At 43.1% G+C, this 21,897-nt stretch overlaps 1 protein-coding gene across 1 annotated transcript; it reads right to left on the bottom strand.

The window, feature by feature from the left end:
- Positions 1-473: 473 nt before the first annotated feature.
- On the bottom strand, positions 474-4,673 carry egr1 (early growth response 1). Its single transcript, XM_031319461.2, has 2 exons — positions 3,945-4,673; positions 474-3,060 (listed from the first exon to the last, which is right to left on the bottom strand). Exons 1-2 carry the CDS (start codon positions 4,153-4,155, stop codon positions 1,751-1,753), a joined length of 1,521 nt encoding a protein of 506 aa, XP_031175321.1. The 5' UTR covers positions 4,156-4,673; the 3' UTR covers positions 474-1,750.
- Between the last annotated feature and the right edge of the window lie 17,224 nt (positions 4,674-21,897).

Below are 21,897 nucleotides of genomic sequence, written 5' to 3'. Positions count from 1 at the left end.
TCTTATAGCATGCAGATCAAATTGCTGGAAGTCTGTGTACTCAACATTAAGGGCCAGTATGTATCATAAAATCTAAAATGAAATGGAAATTAAGATCAGCTCAGTATCTTGAAGAGCATGTTGGATTCCGATAAGAATTCCTCATCTTTAGTGTTCATAGGCATGGGAGTCATGCTTCTGTGTTATCATTAATACAGGGTTCAATCGGAGAACAGCGATTGAAACGGAGAGTTTCAATAAGATCATGCTGTGCAGATATTCCTCAAATAAAACGGTGGCTCGCTGTGATGGGAAGTTGTGGTATAATAATCCAGTAATAATCTGCATACAATTAACATATAAGATGATGGCATACATGATGTTCATGTATGAGGGATGTACGTGAAGAAACGAGGGGTTTATAAATTGGTTTGATGCACCAATGGAAATATTTGAAAGCACAGAAGTCGGACAATAAAGCATGAGAACAAATATACATATATATTCATATTTTTATTTATATTTCATTTCTGGGAGGATATCTTGTACACCAAATATCCCATTGGCAGTTAAGCGCATTCAATGTGTTTAGAAGCCAGAAACAGTCACTTGTTTTAACAAACACAAATACAAAATAAAGATAACCACAAAATAATAATGAACTGCATGTATATAACATACAAAAGAATCCCAATGCCTACTCAGTAGGTAACTTCAACATTCCAGCTCTTGAAGATGTGGATATTTACACATAAGTTTTACAAAAATATACTTTATAGTTTTTCTCCTTTTTTTGCTTACATTCTAATGAAATGAAGCGGTGCCCTCATAGCTCGTCCCTTTTCCTCCCTCTGAGTATGACTTACATTCTGTAACAAAAATATTCCCTCAACCCTTAAGGCGAGATGCAGTGCACCCTCTCTCGCGCTCAGCCGAGTCACAACATCAGCAAGGCTTCACAAAAAGGCACCAAATAACGGGAGCGTTTGTCTTGTTTAGTTTTTTTTTGAAAATGTTTTTTTTTGTCCTTTTCTCTATTTTTCCCATATAACCGAGCGATATGTCATATGTGAGAAAGAGAGAAAGAGATAGTACCAGTGGATGATATTTACAAACAGAAACATCACTCTTACTCATGCTTGAATACTTAAGTGCTTTTTTCAAACAATGTCAAAACGTATCACAGCATCATCACTACATAATAGAGAAAGTATGTAGAAAATATGGCCCTGCTCACTTCAAATAATACAATGCAAATATGCAAATAATTTTTCACATCAATGGTACCAAAGAATGATAAAAACGAAACATGGCACGTGTACAATATACATATATGGTAGCTGATGTATATCATTCAATGTCTTTTGTACTGTATGAGTGCCTGCAAGGACGAACGTGCCTTAGCACCACAACTGCTGGCAATCAGTTTGTCTCTAGGTTTTTATGTACCTAATGGTAGAGACTTGTCAGTGCCGGTTTCTACACTCTATCTATTGAGTCCCTTATGCATTTGAAGTCCTGCATTTGTTTTACAGAGACAGAAAGAAATCCCTTTTCATCTTCTATTGTCTTTGCCCAGTCCTTGACATGTGTCTTTTTCTCTCTTTCAGGTAAATCTCAAGATTCACCAAACACTGCACATGGAGCAGACAAAAAAGTGCTTTTTGGAGGGGAAAACAAAGTCTTTTGATGCTGATTTCTTTCCCCTCAAAGGGCCTTAAGGAAGGAGAGGTGCGGAGAGACTATAAAAAGTTTTTGTCTTTGCTCTTTCTTAGCAGATCTCGATTGTCCTTGGGGAGAGAGTGGTCTGCATGTCTGATAGTGGGGTGGGGATGGGGGAGCTGTAGATGTTGGAGGCCACTGAGGAGGGGAAGGAGGAGGCCATCTGGGACTGAAAGGACATGGACATGGACACTGATGGGTAGGTGGTGGCGATGGAAGGAGATGGATAGGAAGTGTGGACGGGAGAGGAGTAGCAGGAGGTGACAGGAGAGGGGTAAGAAGACACTGGAGAGGGGTAAGAGGTGATGGGAGAAGGGTAGCTGGAGGCAGGCGAAGCTGCTGATACCGGCGCTGCTGTCACCACCACTGCTCCTGCCTTCTCTGCCTTCTTGTCCTTCTGCCGTAGATGGATCTTTGTGTGCCTCTTCCTCTCATCACTGCGGGCAAACTTGCGTCCGCAGATCTCGCAAGCGAAGGGCTTCTCTCCAGTGTGAGTGCGGATGTGTGTTGTCAGGTGGTCACTGCGGCTGAAGTTGCGCATGCAGATGCGGCACTGGAAGGGTTTCTGGCCCGTGTGGATGCGGATGTGACGTGTCAGCTCATCAGACCTGGAGAAGCGTCGATCACAGGTCTCCACAGGGCAAGCGTAGGGCCTCTCATGAGGAGGTGTTTTGCTTGGCCGGGTGGGGTACTTGCGCATGCGGCTGGGCTTAATCAGCTGGGACTGGTAGACACTCTTTAAGTCCTGGGAACCAGTCTGGGTGGCAAAGGCCTTAATGGTGGACAGAGGAGTGAGGGAGGGCTGGCTTGACTGACTCTGGAAGGGCTTTTGGTCAGGGGGCACCAGGCTGATCTCTCCCTGCTGCTGAGGGAAGAGGTAGTCAGGAATCATGGGCACAGGGAAGCTAGTGTTGCAGGTCTTGCCATTGGGGTAGGCTGGAGGAGGGTACTGCACTGTTCCAGCTGAGCTGGAAAAAACCTGGCCCTGGTCTGGGAAGATGTCAGAGTTGGGGCTGGAGTAGGTTGGTGCGGCTGAGTAGATGGGGTTAGGCTCGCTGTGGTGAATGGAGGAACTGAGGCTCTGAGATGAGGAGGTAGAAGAGGAAGAAGTGGAGGACGGGATGGATGAAGAGGAGGACGAGGTGGTCTGTGAGGCAGCAGAGGAAGAGCTGGGTGCAATATTGCTCATCAGACCAGTGAACAGGCCCAAGATGGGCTCCGCCCAGAGGCTGTTGCTGCAGGTGGTGGCAGGCTCCAGGGTGAAGCGGCCTGTGTAAGAGATGGGGGGCAGCCTCTGGGTGGAGTAGGTCTGCTCTCCCACTGACTTCTCACAGTTGAAGGGGATATCAGGTAACGTATCTGCAGGGAGCACAGAGAAAGAGGAGACATTAATCAAACTGTCAATATCCAGAGGGAGGGAGAGGGGGAATCCTGCCAGAGCGGTGGACAGTGTGTCACCCCTCTCTTCTGAGACTGATCAGTCAGGTGCCCACGCAAAGAAACCCCCTCCAACTAAACTCTTTCCCCCTAAACTCCAAAACTGTCTCTTCCAAACCTCAACAAGAGCTGCTGTGCAAGCTTTCTGTGCTTGCATTTTCCTCTGCTCACACTCTCGATCTTTCTTACATTCTTTCTGTCTTCCTGTCTTGCACACAAACACGCACGAACGTGCACATTCTTGAAGCCCATCACAGAGCCCGAGGCAATTGATTACCGAAACTGCAGTTCAGCTGGTTTTAGGAATGCAATTTGAATTGAGCTTTAGGAGTGTCTAGAGGCACGCGGTGACTGAGCAGTGTTTGAGTCCTCCGAGAGTCGACAGGGATTCGATAAATTGATATTAAGTCAGATGTTTGTTCTTATTTTTTATATTGCGGTTTCTGTTCATTTGTGGAAATTAACATATTAATATACTGTGTCCAGTCAGCTTAAATTTAAATTTACTTGTAGCATCCAATTCCACTTTAAGTAACATTTCTCACCACAAGCCATGATGAAACTAATTAATATAGACTTGTAACTAAAATATTATGTCAGCTGTAGTAACATGATCAATTAATAATGTACATTAATTATACACAGCAAAACATAAATATTGGCTTAATTAAAGTTATGCAGCTGTTTATTTCTCTTAACTCTTTTCTTGGTTTAGTGTAGCTCAGCAGATGTGCTATTATCTTTAGTTCACTTTTACATGCAGCACAGAAAACCAGAGTCTAAAGAGGCAAATCTCCAGATCTTACCTCCAGCAAGGTGGTCGTACTGTTCTCCTGGCTCTCCGGAGCCAAAGCCTGCACCTTCGGGTGCTGAGGCGGAGAGGAAGGGCGTCCCTGCAGAGCTGAGCATCATCACCTCCTCCAGCTTCGGGTAGTTATCCATGGGGGAGTGAGGGAAGCTCAGAGGCTCTGAGATCTGCAGGGCTGGGAGGATCATCTCGGTCTTGGCTGCAGCCATCCTCTGCTGGTGCTGGAGCTGCGCTGGTGGCTGGTGATAAGTGCAGTGAGGCTGGATGCACGCCGGCAGAGCGGTGCCTCGCAGGTGGAGGGAATCACTTAGCCCAGCTTAGGGAGCGCTGCACACTTCTGCTGATGTCAAGGAAGATGTTGTTTTCTGTCTTGCTCCGTGACTCTTGTTCTCCAGTTGTCCTGTTGTTTTTCCTTTTTTTCTCAGAGATGAGTAAAGATCCACTTGTCTTTTCAGAAAAAAATCAAAAGTGTCCTTTATACTCATTCCCTAAGATCCATCGAAATGAATCAACAGATCAATCTTGATTTTGTATCTATGTATTAAAATGGCTTATCCAATCAGGTTTTAACCTTCTTGGATGGATGTTGTTTTGAATTGACTTTGTACTTTTGTTGTGATATTACTCGAAGGGAGTTCTGTGTGTTTGTCTATCTATCTCTGCTCTAACAGTTGCTCTTGTGGGCTCTCAGGGCTCTCTCTGAGCTGAAAGGTTTCCCCGCTCCTTTTATACCCTCTTGCCGTGACGTAGATGTCCATATATGGAGCGGAGGAAGCCCATATTTAGGCACTGCAGTGGAGGACACATGACGCTGGCCTGGGGGGAAAGCAGAGAAGAGAGACTTTATATTAAGCTATCGCAGTAAATTGCGAAGACAACGCCGCTCTTCCTCAGTCCAGAATCAATGTGTCTTCATAGCAGAACAGCTCCGTGAGACAGCAGCATAATTCTTGCTCTCTCGTCGCCCCATAGATTTGATTTGGATTTCCCATCTGTGCAGCAGGCTGCACTGCTGCCGGAAAGCCCGGCTCCGCCGTGCCTTATAAGGTCGTGACTACATAAGGACCTATTCCGGTGGGTTTCCATTTCCCTGTCCTTATTTGGAACTTCCTGAGGCAGCGCTGATCGCTGCTTGGCAGTGAATGAGAGGCTGGAGTGCAAATCATGTCCAGCGCTCACAATAACGAATGTCAGCAGCAGAATCCTACTTCTCTGTTTTAAAGCACAGCTTCAGCTGAACTATGAGACTCCACGTGAAACACTTTGTGTAACAGACGAACTGCTTTACGTTTATTTTGTTAATGTTTGAAGGTTAAAGGCTGCGGGCCAGCTGAGCGATAAATAAGAACGAAAACATGTTTTAACCACAAACGCAGCAACTCTGTGTATTTATTATACACATAGGCCTCCGTTTTCAAACAAACAAGCGAAAAAATAATATCTAAGTATAGGCCACATTAAAAAGTAAATTTACCTTTTTTGTTTTAGGCTGGAACATCAGTTTCACAGTGTAGCCTAAATGGTTGGAAGCTTGCCGTGCATTTCTATAGGCTAGATCTATAGGCTTATTGATTATGAATAATTAGCCCGCATGTTAAATTGATTTTGACGTGTGATCTAAGTGAGTGTATATTTCTGTAGGCAATGAGCTTAAAAAATATAAGACTGTGCAAACTCTGCAGGCTGGTAGCAAACTTCCTCTAAATTAACTTTGCATCTCTCTTGGCTGTGTCATTGATTAATGAGAACAGATAGCCGCGGATGCTGACGAGGTGCGGGGCGATCTGTCTAATTGAGGGGTGTCCCCGGCTCAATATTCGGGGAATCTCTCTGCCACTCAGCGGCCTAATGGGCCGCATTAACAACGCTGCGCGCAGCTGCCAGGACGCCTGCGGGATACCGATGTTCCCCCCGGCTGCTCCAGCTTCGGCTGGCGCGCCAGCACTCCTCGGTGGATGCTGACGGGAAATCAATGTGTTTCCCTTGCTGCTGACTGGATCTATATGCAAGCAACCTCATTGGGAAACATCGTGGGCAGGACACTTTGAAGTGGCCTGAGAGAGAGACAGAAACAGAGAAAAAGAAGAAAGATGCTGCTGATGCGTTGGAGAGGGCAGCGCAGGTGAGACTCCCCGTTCTTCAAATATTTGATTTAGACTCAAAACACTGATTGCATTGCTCTTAAAGCATGTTCAGCTGCAGTCCATAAGGGTTGGTGCCCTAATGACATTTCACCACAAAGATCTAAATAGATATAGATAGATAGATAGATAGATAGATAGATAGATAGATAGATAGATAGATATGGAAACCAAACATAATTCAGGTACGCAGTAGGTTTTTGGTCTTTACTGAATTGCATTCTCTCCCAGGCGTTTCCAATTCAGCCTCTGGCAAATCTCTCTGTTTACCCCCATTAGACTGATAGCAAAATTCTGTTATATATTATGCAGTGATCTGGAGCAGAGGCTCCTTCACAAAACCCAAATAAGCCTGAAGTAGATGGCGCAGCTGGAGAATGTGTAATGTTGTTTATTCATACAGTCAGATAGGAATAAACGCTCAAATCTAATCACTTTTGATGGTATGTGGCACTGCACAGCGATGTTGTATTTTAGGAGGAAAATGGTGCTCCCACTACACACACACACACACACACACACACACACACACACACACACACACACACACACACACACACACACACACACACACACATACACACACACACATACACACACTCCAAAACCTGAGTTTACATTTAGTTTCTTCAGCAAGGGAGATGCCACTGTGTCTCCAGACCTGAGGAAACAAGGCCAGAAGCTCAGGACATGATGATGGTGAGCTGCACAAAGAGGCTGTAACTGTGTGAAGAGGTGGTGATGCCGAATCTAAACTCCTGTCTGCATCCACTGCTGCTTTCATGCATCAGTTACTGAGGTCGATAAATTTGTGGCAAAGAAAAGAAGAAAGAGCAGAGAGAGCAGATGAGAGAACTCATCATCTGATGACAATGTAATAAAATCAGGTTAGGGAAAACTGTCGGAAAAGTAATAAAGTAATAAAGATGATAAACAGTTCACAGTGGCTGGTTGGGCCTCCCTTCACTCTGATGCATGGAGGGGGTGGAAGCCAGATGCTGTAAGGGCAAGGGAAGGAGAAATTATTTGTGTGTGTGTGTGTGTGTGTACATAGATGTAGATGTGCGCACTGTTGCATGTGTGTGTGTGTGTGTGTGTGTGTGTGTGTGTGTGTGTGTGTGTGTTTGGGTCAGCCGGTTTATTCTCCTCAGTGTGTTCCCCATTTCTGCCCACACAAACCAGCCAGAGAAGTCCTTGCCTGATGAAACGCCAATGCTCTGCCAGTCGGCTCTCCTTTCACCTACGCAGCCACCACGCCCCCTTTCACACATACAAACACACCCAGCACGAGCGCTGGTTGATATTTAATCATGCCCCAATCTGCCACGGAGAAAAAACAACAAAGTAGATACAGTCAAGCCAACAAAAAGAGAGAGGAGGTGGACGAGAGAAGAGGAGTTGAAACATAAAAATAAAGGGAGAGGGGAGAGAAAGCAAAGAAATAGAGATGTATAGATCTCGAGGATATGGAGGCAGGTTGAGAAAAAGAGATTGAGAAGGTGGGAAGGAAGGGTGAGGGCGATAGAAAATATAGAAAATAGAGAGATCAAAAGAGAATCCTCACACCCACATACTGTACAGTACGTGGGAGCAAATACCAAGCTTTATGCTGGCATTTGTCAGCAGCCAATGCATGCAGTCAGTCAGAGACAAAGACAGACAGACAGACAGGCAGGCAGGCAGACAGACACTCCTGCTCCTCTGTCACACCTCCTCTCCTCCCAGGCCACCCACACCAACCGGTGGTGCAATCCCTTCCCATTAGCATACAGGTGTGATCAGCATTGTGTGCTCCCATGATGCATGGACCAAGATTAGAGGGTGGACGATGGCAGTAACTAAAGCTTGCATGCATGTTACATAATGTAGCAGAAAGGATGGGGAGGAAAGAATAATGTAATAACAGAGAGAGAAAGAGAGAGGACCTGGTTATTTTGGAGCACATAATGCAATGCAGCTATCATAGTTTTATTTTCCCAAGTGGGATGGAGAGAGAGTGGTGGATTTTAAGATGATAAAAAATGTAATGTGGCATTGATGTGTTGGGGCCTATAAAACACAGGGAGAGTTGATAATTAAATGGTAGAAGAGCGGAGGCCTGATCGTCTCGGACAGAGTGACAGGCTGAATATTAGCCCATAGCCTTAGAGTGATGGAGAGAGGAGCAGAGAACATGATAGGAGGTTATTTGATAAATGTCATTTTTCTCCCAGTTTTTAAAGTGACGCCAGCAGGAGTGTGCAAGCTGACCTTTTACACACAGAGTGAGATACGCCTGGGAAAAGACAAACTGGCGTGAGAGGGATAAAATCTGTCGGAAACGTCGAGGAAACTGGAAGTGTAAAGGGGTTGTAAAAAATCTCCGGACTAATTGACATGCAAGAAAAGCCAAATGGATCTGATGGGAGTCTGGAAACCACCGTCGACGAGGACATCCATTACCGTATGTCTGTTTAAATAAATACTTGACACCTCGACTCCAGTCATCATAAACTTTGGCTCACTTATTGAAATCTAAGACAGTCCATTACAATACAATGCAGAAGATTACAGCACACCACCTGTTGCGGCGCTGAAGCAGCCAGACATTTTTTTACTCTGTTCAGAGGAGGCCAGGAATGCTGCTGTGGCTGCTGGCCTTGTGTTAGTGGCGTATGATTATGTGGGTAAGAAACAAGTTTTCTTTTACTGTGAGGGCTGACCTACTAAAGCTTCAGGCCCCGGACGGGGAGGACGTTTGAAAAACGGTCTGGTCACACTTGAGTCACTGCAGGCGTCCCTCCCTGTCGTATTACCCCAGGCTGTGGAGCAGGATAGGATTTAGTGTACTGTATCACACAGAAACAGGGCCCCGGCATCGAATAGCCGCTCTATCTGCTCATCTGCCTGTTGTTGCCTCCTGAAGGTGGTAGCTAACAGAGACCCAATTACCAAACACAGCACAAAGCCCACCCCACCGCGTCCCCGAGGATGTGTGACTCACTGGGCCCCGGCCTGTTTGATGCTTGTGACAAAAGATCTGACCTGTGACCTTTCAGCTACCGATGAGTCACCGGTAGCTCGCTCAAAGACGGGGCTTCCCCACACCGTGTAGCGGTCACAGTAGCAACAGGTAACATTTAAAGGTTGTCATAAAACACTTTTCTGTCTTTGTCTGAGCTGTGTATACCATAATCCGTGGGTGGCAAGAGCCTTGCATGTTGACAGAACCGATGTATATAGGTCAGCTGTGTGTATGGCATCTTCAGTGGTATAGACCTTTTTATGTTATTGTTTAGGGTTTAAGAAGCCAGTGCATTAGCTTAGCTGATCAAGTCAATAACCACTGAAGCCAATAAAACATTCTATTTAAAAATGTTATTGAATTTGACCAGCCTAGATAAGTAATGGCACCCGTTGTGCTGTTATTGATCGTGAGCTGAGATTTGGCTCATTTTCTCAAGTACTGTACTGAAGTAGCATTTTGAGGTACTTGTACTTAACTTGAGTATTTCCATTTTATGCCACTTTATTCTTCTCCACCACATTTCAGAGGAAATTGTTGTACCTTTTTTCTCCACTATCTTTATCTCACAGCTGCAGTTACGTTTCAGATGAAGATTTTACATAAAAAACAAATGTGTAGCAGAACTATTGTTGTGTCATGACCCCTCAGATTTTTCTTGTGACCCTTTTGAGGGGCCCGAACCCTAGACCCTAGGTTGGAAACCACTTAACTAAACTACCTTACTGTATATAAAGTAGTTCAAACTACAACAGCTACAAGAGTAAATGTTGCTGATGTAATTACAGAATAAACAATCTAATAATATGATATAAAGATGCCATTTTCTGCAGAACGGGTGCTTATTCTTTTGATACTTTAAGAACTAATAATACTTCTGTACTTTTATTTCAATAAAATTTGAAATGCAAGACTTATACTTTGTTTTATAATGTGGTTATCATACTGACTTAAGTCATCTGCTGTCAGTCACTTTGTAGTGTAGAAAATCCGGCACAGACCAGATTTGTTTTAAGTTTACTTCAAAGCTGCCTGGATGTTGCACTTCGTTGCACTGGGACAAAGCTCCTTATTGGCTGATTGACTGAGCTGACTAAAACCAACTCCTCTATGCACCGCTGACGTCCTCATGTGGACAGAGAGACAGACAGGAAGAGAAAAAGGAGCGAGCGGGGCAGAAAGATGTGGCCTCAGCGTCCAGACTGAAGAGCAACTGGTTTGTTGTCTTTAGCGAACACGTTTGGGTGTGACTCATGTGCATACGTACTCGGAGCAGACAGAAAACACTCAAACTCACAGACCTGTTTTTATTCTACAGTCTTCAGATTTTTGTCGGGACTTTAAACTTTGCTTTAGTCCACAGTCACATGGAGCTTTGCCAGTCCACATCTGTTTATGTTGAAGAGCAGTGTGGGTTTATTATTGCATCAGACAGTCAAGCCATCACCCTTGCTCACTCCTTGGCCTGTAATGTTTTTTCAGAAAATGGCAGGAAAGGGAAGATAGTTTGGTTTAAATCTTTTATTTTCTGAACTAAGAGCTATAAACACAAAGCCTGAGCTACTTAAAATTTGGTAAGCTTGCCCTGAATCACCCTGTCTCTCAATGGATGACCTGTCTAAACCTGGTGTTATACAAACAGGCAAGACACACACACACACACACACACACACACACACACACACACACACACACACACACACAGTGAGAGTTATTTGTTTTGTAGTGTCGGAGCTGAAGTAAAGTGAAGGAGTGGAGAGGGTGAGAAGCAGAGAGATAAATGGCTAAGGAGAGATACATAGGCAGAGGAAGTGATGGAAAGGTGGAGCCAGAAAGTGACTGAGACAGAGAGTGAAAGAGAAAGTGACTGTCGCTGGGTTGCTGACAGGTGAGCCTCAGGGCAGGTACGACAGGTTGATTCAGGTAAGCCCCTCTCCCTCCTCTCCCCCACCCTCCAACCCTCCCCTCTACTCCAGCTTGAGACTGCCGATGTGGGATAGCCTACAGGGCTGAGGAGACAGGTCTCCATCAGAAAGCCCTGCAACCCTTTACAATCATACGATAATCATTTAACTCTGAGTGCCATATGTCAACAGGCATGACGGCTGACGAGGCAGACAGACAAGATGACAAACAACAGTTACGGCAACACCCGTACGCTTCATAGGAAAAAGGAAAAAAAACAAGGGAAAAAAACTTCCAAGGAATGGAAGGCGGGAGGAATGAATAAATGAATAACTGTCAGAAGCATTTGGCTTATGGGACAATGGTTTCTTAAAGAGTCGATGCTCGGAGGCCACATGTCACTTTGGGTCACTTGGACTGAAGATTCAACAACATATAAACTCTGCAGCAGTCAGACAATAAAGCATCTTAAAGGAATACTTCACCCCCTAAAATGATCATTTGTATCTTAATTACTCACGGGTGAATCGTCGGACGAGTACATAGCGAGAGTAGTGAGAGTGTTTGGGATACAAATGGATAAATGAGACTTGGATTATACTGCAGTGGTTTTGTGAGAGTTTGTTAACAGAATGTTTTGATATAGTTTTGCTGTTGTTAAATGTGGCCACCTATATTACTTAAATTCATCAGGAATGTTCTCAGTTTTTGGATTCTTTGTTTACAAGTGGAGGCATGAGAGAAAAAGTATTAAGTATTCTTCAAGAATTTAAGTGGGGTAGTATTTCCTCAAGTGATAAGTAATTATAAATAATCTAATTTACTCTAATGTTTTAAATTTTACATTATCTATTTCAAATTACCACGGTCAGAGTCTCTTTTTCTCTCTTCAATTAACCTGCACCTGGGTGTGCAGGTTAATGGTGCAACTGGATTAAGGAGACTAGATTTGTACATAATGCAAACATTTACCTTAATGGGAGAAACGTGACTGAGGAGCAGTATTTACATTAAAGGAGGGTGAGAGTTCAGCTGAGTCGAGGGAATATTTTTCTGCCTACGCTGGCTGCAGACAATGTAATGAATTTCTATAAAGCAAACTGCAAATAAAAATAAAGACACACAAAGGAGATTGCATGTTGATGGATGTCGGGAGATGCTGACAAGTAGAAATGGGTGAGGACAGCGTTGAGACTTGCAGTAGCGTACAGTTTGTGAAAGACATCCAGTGTCCTCAGTCTACCTCAAGTTTTTTTTCTATATTGCCCTTTTCAGCTGCCAGAGTCGAGATTATGGAACAATAATCTCAATTAAATCCAGGATTAACATGTATGAGGAGGAGTGATCAAAACAGGAAGTAAAAAGCTTTATCGCCCACTTTTCAACAAGAAATACACACACATGTTGCTACATAGACGCACACCAATGTGTTCCATTATTTGTGTTTGTCTTGCTATCCAAACACAGCGTGTATGTGGCGTATTGAACACAAACACTCACTTACACACACTTACACACACTTACACACACACACACACACACACACACACACACACACACACACACACACACACACACACACACACACACACACACACACACACACACACGATCATGTCCAAGTACATGTATCCACAAGTGTGCTGACGGCACACACCCAGCATATAGCCTGACATTCTCTTGGCCGCAATACACCACACAATTAAAATAAATCTCCTCTGAAGGCCACATGGTGCTGCTTTTTCTAATAGCCAAATAGGGGAACAACTCCATAGCAACACCAGAGAAATGTTTACGTGTGAGAATATTTGGATATGCACTGTTGGAAACATAAACAGGTTTAGCGTCATAATTTAAGATTTCTCTCTGTATTGACTTAAAGAAAATAATGCGAGTTGAAAAGTCATGAACTTCCATTTTTCTCGCAGTGGGATTGTGACAGTGTGTTCTCATTACTAGCACACAGACAGCCCTCCATGGGTCTCACTCTCTGAGTCTCTCTCTCTCTCCCCATCTATCTCTGCATTCCCAGACAGCTTTAGCAGTTCAAACCCTCGCACTGCGGCATTGTCACACACCACACTGGTTGCCATGGAGAAATAGTCCTCCTGGTCTCCAAGGTACCCAAGTCTATTGTCTTTGGCTTCTTTATTTAGATGAAAACATGATTTGTTGGAAGAGATCTACTTGTTTTTTCGCTGCTTCTCTTTCCTGTCTTTTCTTTCTTCTTCTTTCTCCTCACGAGCATCAATGCAACGTCGCATGATGTGTATTGTTTCATTCTTCTCCTTTCCAGGAGTTTGACTATGCGCATGTGTGCGTCAAGCTTGCCTGATGTTTTGTAGCAATTAATTTCAGTGTGTCTGCATGTCAGCGCCCCAGGAGGGGGGCTGTATAAAAGTTTTCCCCATTGCCACAGCTCTCGCCATGGCTTATAATTGCCTTCTATTACCAGGGCTGGGTGTCACAGCCTGTCTGTCACCAGGAGACTCTCAACTAGCGACAGATGAGGAGTTGCAGTTTTCTAACTGCTGCTCTTTTTGGCAGAATAGATAATCCAATATATATATATATATATATATATATATATATATATATATATATATATATATATATATATATATATATATATACAGTAATGAGTATTGTCCTCCAGCTGTGGCCTTGTTTGTTGTGCTATGCAAAAAGTTCACCTTCAGTGATTTGTGCACCTGTATTGTTGGAGAAGTTGATTTGAAGACACCTAAATAAGAGTGGTGCACTCAGAAAATGAGCATTAGGTGAGCCACATACCAAACAACAAAGACAAAATGTTCAGTGACTCTGATGTGGCTCTAAAAAGCAGCTGTAAGGGCTTACAAACACTTACAATCAGCGAGCTCTGACCTTTGACCCCGTTTATTTGCATGATTCCAGCTCCACTCGCAGCTGTCAGCAAGCTGCTACTTCTGTAGTCGCTGGCAGCGCGACTGAAAACCAAACAGGAAGTGACATCACATCCGTTGCTCCGTGATATCATCAGGGCTGAGTCGGAGAAAATGATAGAGTGAAAGGAAGAAAAAAGACAGAAACAGAGAGGAGCTCGGCTGAGCGGCTGATGGGTGGAAAGAGGAAGCTGTCTGTGTTTCGTTCTTATTCAGTGGCTGTGGCTCAGACAACCTAGACTCTGTGGTCTTGTTTAAGGCCAGCCAGACAAATAAACTGATCCAATTTAAGTCACTTATCTACTTAATAAGATGACCGTCTTAAATCACCACATATAAACGTTTTTTTTTTTTAACTTTATAATCGTACATAAATATTTTTGGGCTAGACTTTGCTAACATCAGCACTTGCTAAACATTTGCGCAGTTAATTCTTATATCTGCCTCTTGTTTCTTGCACTTTGTGTAACTTCTAAATAGCTACCAATTAATTCAGTTTCACTCGTGTTAATTTCAATAATTGGAATTTTTTTTAAAGGCAAATAATTCAGAGAGAATATGTGTGTTTGTGATACCATCGTCTGTACAGTCCTTTAATGTACTGTATGTAACCATAAAACTGAATCTGCTGTCAAAGATCCGGTGTGTGTGTGTGTGTGTGTGTGTGTGTGTGTGTGTGACCTGCCAGTTCACACAGATACACTTGCATTTCTGTTTTTTGTATGCATGCACGGTGATGCAAAAGTGGAAGGAGAGGTTTTTTCGGAAACTGTGACGCTGTGCTTTGTCAGCGCTGGGTGCAAGGCAAGGTGAGTTACTGTTGAGCGCTTTTGTGGCAGAAGCGTGCAGCAGCTTGTTCCTCTGGCACTGAGGCTAAACACTGAATGGAGTGGGTGCAGGTAAACATGCTAAAACAGGCCCTATCAGTAATTGTGCTGCCTTGTTGACATCTTTCACATTTGTACACCTACTTTTTCTCAATATCTGATGTCATACCTCTGACTTTTCTGTGTTTGGGATCTGGCAGTTAGAGGATTCATGCTTCAGCATTTTAGAGTGAAAAATCACAAGCACAAAATAAAAGAACCAAATCTGGATCTGACCATAAATGTGCATGTTAAATACTCTGAGTTGAACTTTTGAATCAGCTCAAACAAGGAATAGGTAACTTCCTTCTCAGTACCTGAATCTTAGTTACTGTAAATTTATTTGAAGAGATTTTTCAAAGAGTCTACCCACCTTAACAATCCCCCATGAGACACACTTTGAGCTGATGTGTTTCATCACCCATTGCCCAACATTTGTTGCTATGATGATGCGATTGTGTTGATGATGGTATTCTGACTGGGCTTGGTCTCAGCCACAAATAGGCACAAATTGTTTTGAAAGCAGGCTTCATTTCTCATTTTCAGAATGGGGAACTAGAGAAAATGAGTCAGAGTGGATGTGTTAAGATGCTGACACTGACTCTAAATCAGTTCTACGTAATGGTTTAACAGGAAGATTGAGCCTACTTGGGTTAATGGAAAGACGGTCCCAAGAGCAGTGTTCAGAGGAAAGGTGGTGTTGAAAACATTGAAAACGTCAAAAGGAGATGACCCGCTGTGAACAGTACAAATAAACTAGCAGCTGTACTGTATGGACTGTTGTGAATAGCCACATGTACACACACAGACACACACAATGCATAAACCCACATCTCTCCTCGGTGAGAACACCAGTGAGGAAAAGGGGAAGCGGGTGGGTGAGAGGGGAGAAGGAGGGGAGGACTGTGGGAGAGAGGCAGGAGGGAAGGGAGAGGAGGTCTGGAGCGAGTCCAGGGGAACTCCAGACTGCTGTTACCCAACATGCTCTCTCTTAACAGGGGCTGGGAGGCTGACTACTGCTGCTGCTGCTGCTGCTGCTGGAGAGGCCCAGAGAAAAGGGAGGTGGGACACACACAAACACACACAAACACACACACACACACACACACACACACACACACACACACACACACACACACACACACACACACACACACAATCTCATGTACACCCTCACCCCCTGACACACTGCTGTGTCACCATAGTAACACACTGACCCTGGCCTTAAAGTTGCACTCCCGAGTCTGATCTCCTACCGAGCTCTGAGTAGGGGGGTGGACTAAATCTGCCTATTTATAGTAGCAGGCCCTTTGGCTCATTTTCTACTAGTGACACAATGAGATAATCTGCTTTCTCCAAAGCCCCACCACATCTACCTTACATCAGCCTATCTATAGAGCCACACTAGCAGAAGGACAGGGATAGTGCGAGTTAGGGATGGAGAGACAGAGCTGGGAAAAAATGAGAGAGAATGAGTAGGAGGGAGGAAGTTACAGAGAAAAAAGAGAAAAACAATGAAATAGAAACTAGGAGATTGACGCTTTGCTGCCACTGATTACGTGTTCATCTTTTCTTTAACCCCTGTAACCAAAATAACACGCGCTGGGCCCGTCACTGAAGTTCGTGCCAGTCATTAGTCCAAGGGACTTTAAATATATACATGTATAAAGAAGCTTAACTTTTACAAATGTTTTGTGTAGCCAAAAATATTTCAAACCCACAGATTTTATTGATCCCAAAGTTTGCAAAGATATGTGTAAAAAATCATGAGCAATATGTGTAGCAAATTTTCCATTTGATAGAATGGTGCAACCAGAAAAAATGGGTTAATTCACTCAGTGTCAACATCGATACAGAATATAAAATGTATATGTGATAATGTCAGACAGTGTGGAATAAGATGACTTTTACTATCTTAAAAAAAAAAATTAAAGGGAAACAAAGTGGGAAAAGTTGAAGGGGTTAAAACAGATTCTCAATCAGCAATTTTGTAGTGAGTGCATGTGTGTGTGTGTGTGTGTGTGTGTGTGTGGCTGAACTTACACCCACGTGGACACAGACCAGACTTTGGCCAACGTTACTCGGCAGTGCCCGGGGTAATTGTCCCGCTATTGGCTTCTGCTCCCAGCCAGACTGAGTTAGCGGAGCCAGTCACAGTGAGCAGTGCGTAACTTTAGCCAGAGTTAAACCCTGGCTGCGGTCCAAGTCCACTGGCCTCTTTCTCAACCTCTCTCATCTCGACTGCACTGATACCGAGCATACGCTGGCAGCGCAGAGGTGGGTTCAGTCGAGGCCCCACAATACCCTTGACACAAAGACAGAGTGGCGAGAGGAGCTGCTCCAGATAAAGGGGCTGATATTGATACTGCCGGTCTTTTACAGATATATTCCCGGACATGATCTGAAGGCGTTCAACAATGTTACACGGCTTCAGTCATGTCTCGTCTCAGTGGGATTGATCTGTGGTCTTCAACACATTTTTTTCTCCCTGTAGCTTGTTGGATATTTTTTCTTTCACATATTTCTTTTTCCACTCCTTCTCTTTCATTTTTGCATGTTCCATTTACTGCCTACTACAAATAGCAAACAACTTTTTCACTCTTCCTTTTTTCTGTGGTATGAAGCTCTTGAACCATACATTCCATTAAAATAGCCCATGTTCTATTTTTACACCAACATGTGACACCAGATCTAACAGGTTTTGAGGTGACAGACATTTCAGTTCCTCAAATTTGACAGCTGGTGAAGGGGACTGATCTGAACTCTGTAATGATGCACATTCATGAGTATTTTTGGTGACACAAACAGACTTCAGCAGTTGTGGTTGTAGTGAGCACACTTTTAGCTAAAGCAAGGGACTAATCCAATAAACTGATCAATGATGACCACATCTGCGTCAAAACTATGCGCCAGCTCTCAGGCAGGTGTCAGATTGACACACATGTTGGTGCCAATCAGTCTATTCTCTGAGCAGACTTAATTCATGTGACCATCATGGGCAGTTAAGCTTTAGCGGCTAACTGTCCTGACTTGACTAGCTCCTCTATAACCCCACATCATGCTAATTGGCTTGGTCTGTTTCCTTTGTGGCAGACTGTGTCACACAGCAAACTTAACCTCAGCCCAGACATAAGTATATTAACATGGTTAAGTATAAATAGCTCAGAGTAGTTAAATTCAACCTCTACGTATGTGGAAGTGAGTATTTTGGGCATCTGTGATCTTGTTATTGGTGTTAAATTTAGCTCTGTGGTCCTCAGTGAGGAGTGGAAACAGTGACAGGGACCTGTTTTGCCACAACACACTTCCTGTGCACTCTGAGTAGTGAGAAAACCACAACCCAGTGACGAAACGTTCGGAAAAAAAGAAAAAGAGAGCAACAGAGGCGTGGAAAATCTGTAATGAGGAAGTTGTGGCTTCATTTTAAAAAGGAAAAATTGTTGACTGAACTGTAATTGGATACTGTAAGTAAACTGTAAAGTTTCCTGTGTGCGGACTTTCCCCTTTAAGATAACACCATAGGCAGTGGTGATAAGGTGAGCAATAGACTGCTTTTATTACTGCTGTTGCTTTGACTAACTGGAATTATTTCTGTGCACAACATGTTCGACACACAAGTCTATTTCAACAAGCATACTCACACACACTATGTAGATTCTTTTTTTTCTTTTTTATATTCTTACGCTCTTATGCTCTCGTACTTTGTAGCTGCTCTCACTTCCCGTGGGCTATTGTTTTCCGTGATCTCTGCTAACAGTGCACAGCAGAACACAGAAAAAAAGGACTTTATCCTTTGTATACTCACAAATGTGCTGCAGCAGTTCCGGATAAAGCACAGCGGAGCATCGAATTAAGAGACAGATTTCTAAAAGTAATCTGTTACATAAATTGCTCTTTTTTAAGTTAATTTAAAAGCCACCACTGAGTAAATCTTGCCTTCTGTTATGTGATTATGATATTTATAACCACAATCATAAGCTGCTAGTCAGAGGAAGTGAGAAATGAGCGCATGTTAAAGATATTTTTGGTTCATTTGTGTCAGTTACCGCAAAAAGCATAATTGAAAATGCCCATATTTTTGTCTGTTTGTGTGGGAGTTGGAACACTGTAACATAACAGCACCAGTGTGTGTGTGTGTGTGTGTGTGTGTGTGTGTGTGTGTGTGTGTGTGTGTGTGTGTGTGAGTGAGAATCTATAGTTGCATAGTGTTGGAAAGAGACAAATTTGTGATGTGACTTTTCTCTCTCTGAACCAACAGCGAAAGTCATGAATCATCTCTGCTGCATAGACACAACCACAGGAAGTACCCATGGAACACGCACACACACACACATATATACACATACCCACATGCACACCCAGCACACCAAAGCATTTAGACTCAGAATGATCTACTGGAACATACAACAGGCTAGAAATAAACACATAAACACAGCCCATAAACTGTGAATATCTCAAGAGTATAAATGCATCAAGTTTCCAGAGATTTCTTCTTATTGATCACAAGTCTTAACAACGCAGAACATTATTTTTCTTTGAAACAGGCACCAAATCTTGTGGATCAATAAACTTTGGTCGAGAACCCATCACATCAACATCCTAGCCATTTGCTGCAGTAGACAATGTTACCATGGTGACCCCATACACACTGGGGACATACGCAAGTCATAAATAAGTGTGTGTGTGTGTGTGTGTGTGTGTGTGTGTGTGTGTGTGTGCATGCGTGCGTGCGTGTGCTTGCGTACGTGTGTCTTTTGTGAGACAGGGAGAAAGAGCCAGAGCTCAGCCTTGACCCCCGGAGTCCTTCTCCTTTGTAAACCTTGTTTGGTTTGCTGCGACAGAGCAGAACAGTTGCTCATTATTCCTGTTGTATGAGCCTGGTCTTGGGGGTGACAGCCATACTGAAAGAGACCTCTCACTGACCACGAGGAATAAACACACATAAACACACATACGTACGTACAAACCGTGAACAAGAGAAACAGTATAGGAAAGGAGCTCAAGGTTAGAAGACATCCAGGCATGGCCATAGAAACACACATAACGGAGTACAAAGTGTTGAACGGTAATGGGATTAATCAATCAGAGGGTCGTTTTTGTACCTTTTTGTGTTTAACTGCATATACAGTATATTTGCAGTAACATCTTAGATTACGCCCCCAATTTACGGTGTCATCTTTTGTACTAATGGTAAAGGCTGTATCAGATCTCAACTTATTACATTCAAAGCTTCTATTGGGGCTTTCGAATGAAGCTTTGAATGTCTCCCCTCATGTTGTATTACCAGGGGACAACTACCCAGTGTCAGAGGGGTATGCAGCAACAATTTTTGGCGGCCCCCCCAAAAAAAAAACAAACAACAACAAATAAATAAGTGTGCCGGACATCATCATGTATGGGGTTTAAACAATAAAGGTTTATTTTAAAGTATATCAGCCACTGTAGGCCTACCATAATTATAAATAATTATATTGTATATATATACATATATAAATGTACTTTATTTTCATTACAATGAATAAGTCATCATTGATGGCATTCAAGAATATGCGTTGCGGATGTTTAAATTTGCATTCTGATTTGTTTACTACGTCCCCGCTGTCAGACATAGGCTAATGTTATATTTCCCACATGCCCCGGGTTTTGATAGAGAAATGCATTTTTCGTTCGCAATGGCAAGACTAGCTTAATAGCCTATCACAAAACATGTTAAATTATTTCGATTTGGCATTAGAAGTAACCAGACTTCATCTGTAAGCAACACTAATGTTAAAGTGCCAAATGAAACGAAAGTGAGGAGGACTCGGAGCTTGAACTGGACATTTAGTTTTGTGTGGTCTAATAGAACTCATACCTGATGTCATCACTGGTCTCATCTCTACTTGATGCCATCGCCGACCTCATGTCTGTCTCATTCACTCCTTGCCTGTGTTCTTCTCCACTAAGACATATTGTCAAACAAACATTATGTAATATATTTTCCATATTAGTTTTTCCATATTAATAATATTAAGAAATGAATCTGTTGGTATCAAGTGGCTCCCCCTACACTTCCACCTAATGTTAGACCTACCTGTTGCTTTCCCCTGTCTTTCCTGATCCACCATCCTCACACCTGAATGAAATGAACTCACTGTTAAATATAGCAGCCTAAATTCAATTCTTATCAGCATAGTGATGGCATCTGATAAGACAACTATTATGCAGTAAGGTTGTACTGCTGTTGAAATCACATTCACATTTTGGATTTTAAAAAGTACAAATATAGAGAGCCACTTAGCACAGACCTTTAAAGAGAGAGAGAGATGTGACCCTGTAATTACAGCTTCCATGTCACCCAACAGATGTAACTATAGCCTGTATGTCTGACAGCACAGCTAACCGCTAATGGTAAAACTAAATCTATTAATGATTCCATGGTAAACCAGAGTTATTGCATAAGTTATGTTTTCCAGCTTCTTGTCATTTATTGTGCATGCTACCTTATATTTACCAGTTGTTATTTTACCTTAATAAAATTGAGATATATCCTGCATGGGATTGGTACCATAGGGTTTAACCAAAATCTAAATGTAGCTATCAGCAACTTTGGTTTGCATTAAGCTAGCCGTAAACCCCACTTTAGCTGCTAGTGTTAGCAAATACTAGCTTGTCTGAGAACAGTCTGTTAACATGAATATTTGCAAGCCTCCAAATTTGGTAGCAAATCTGTGCAGGATTCCATGGTAAACCCCCATTTGGCTACTACATTCCCAGTGTTAGCAAACGCTAGCTAGTCTGTTAACATGAATATTTGCAAGCCTCCAAGCACAGACGTCACACTTTAAATCCTACCTGTTGCCTTTCACCATCCACTTATTTAACTGCTGTCCATCCCTTGACATGCCATCTCCTTTTCCTTTTTCTATTTTTAGCCCCTGACAGCTTTTTAGCTTTATCCATAGACGACAACTCACTACTCGTACGCGCGTACCTGCTCGCTCAGCTTTACTGTCGCTTTGGCGCCACCCATGGGACGGCGCCCCTATGCGCCGCATATAACGTATAGGCTACCCACTTTTTGCGCTGCTGTGTATTACGACCCCAAAAGGTGACTGTGATGTGGCTACCA

Source organism: Sander lucioperca, chromosome 1 (genome assembly GCF_008315115.2).
Source record: "Sander lucioperca isolate FBNREF2018 chromosome 1, SLUC_FBN_1.2, whole genome shotgun sequence".
In the NCBI taxonomy this organism is placed as follows: Eukaryota; Metazoa; Chordata; class Actinopteri; order Perciformes; family Percidae; genus Sander; species Sander lucioperca.
Note: the sequence above shows the minus strand (reverse complement) of the source record. Positions and strands in the feature narration are given on the sequence as shown.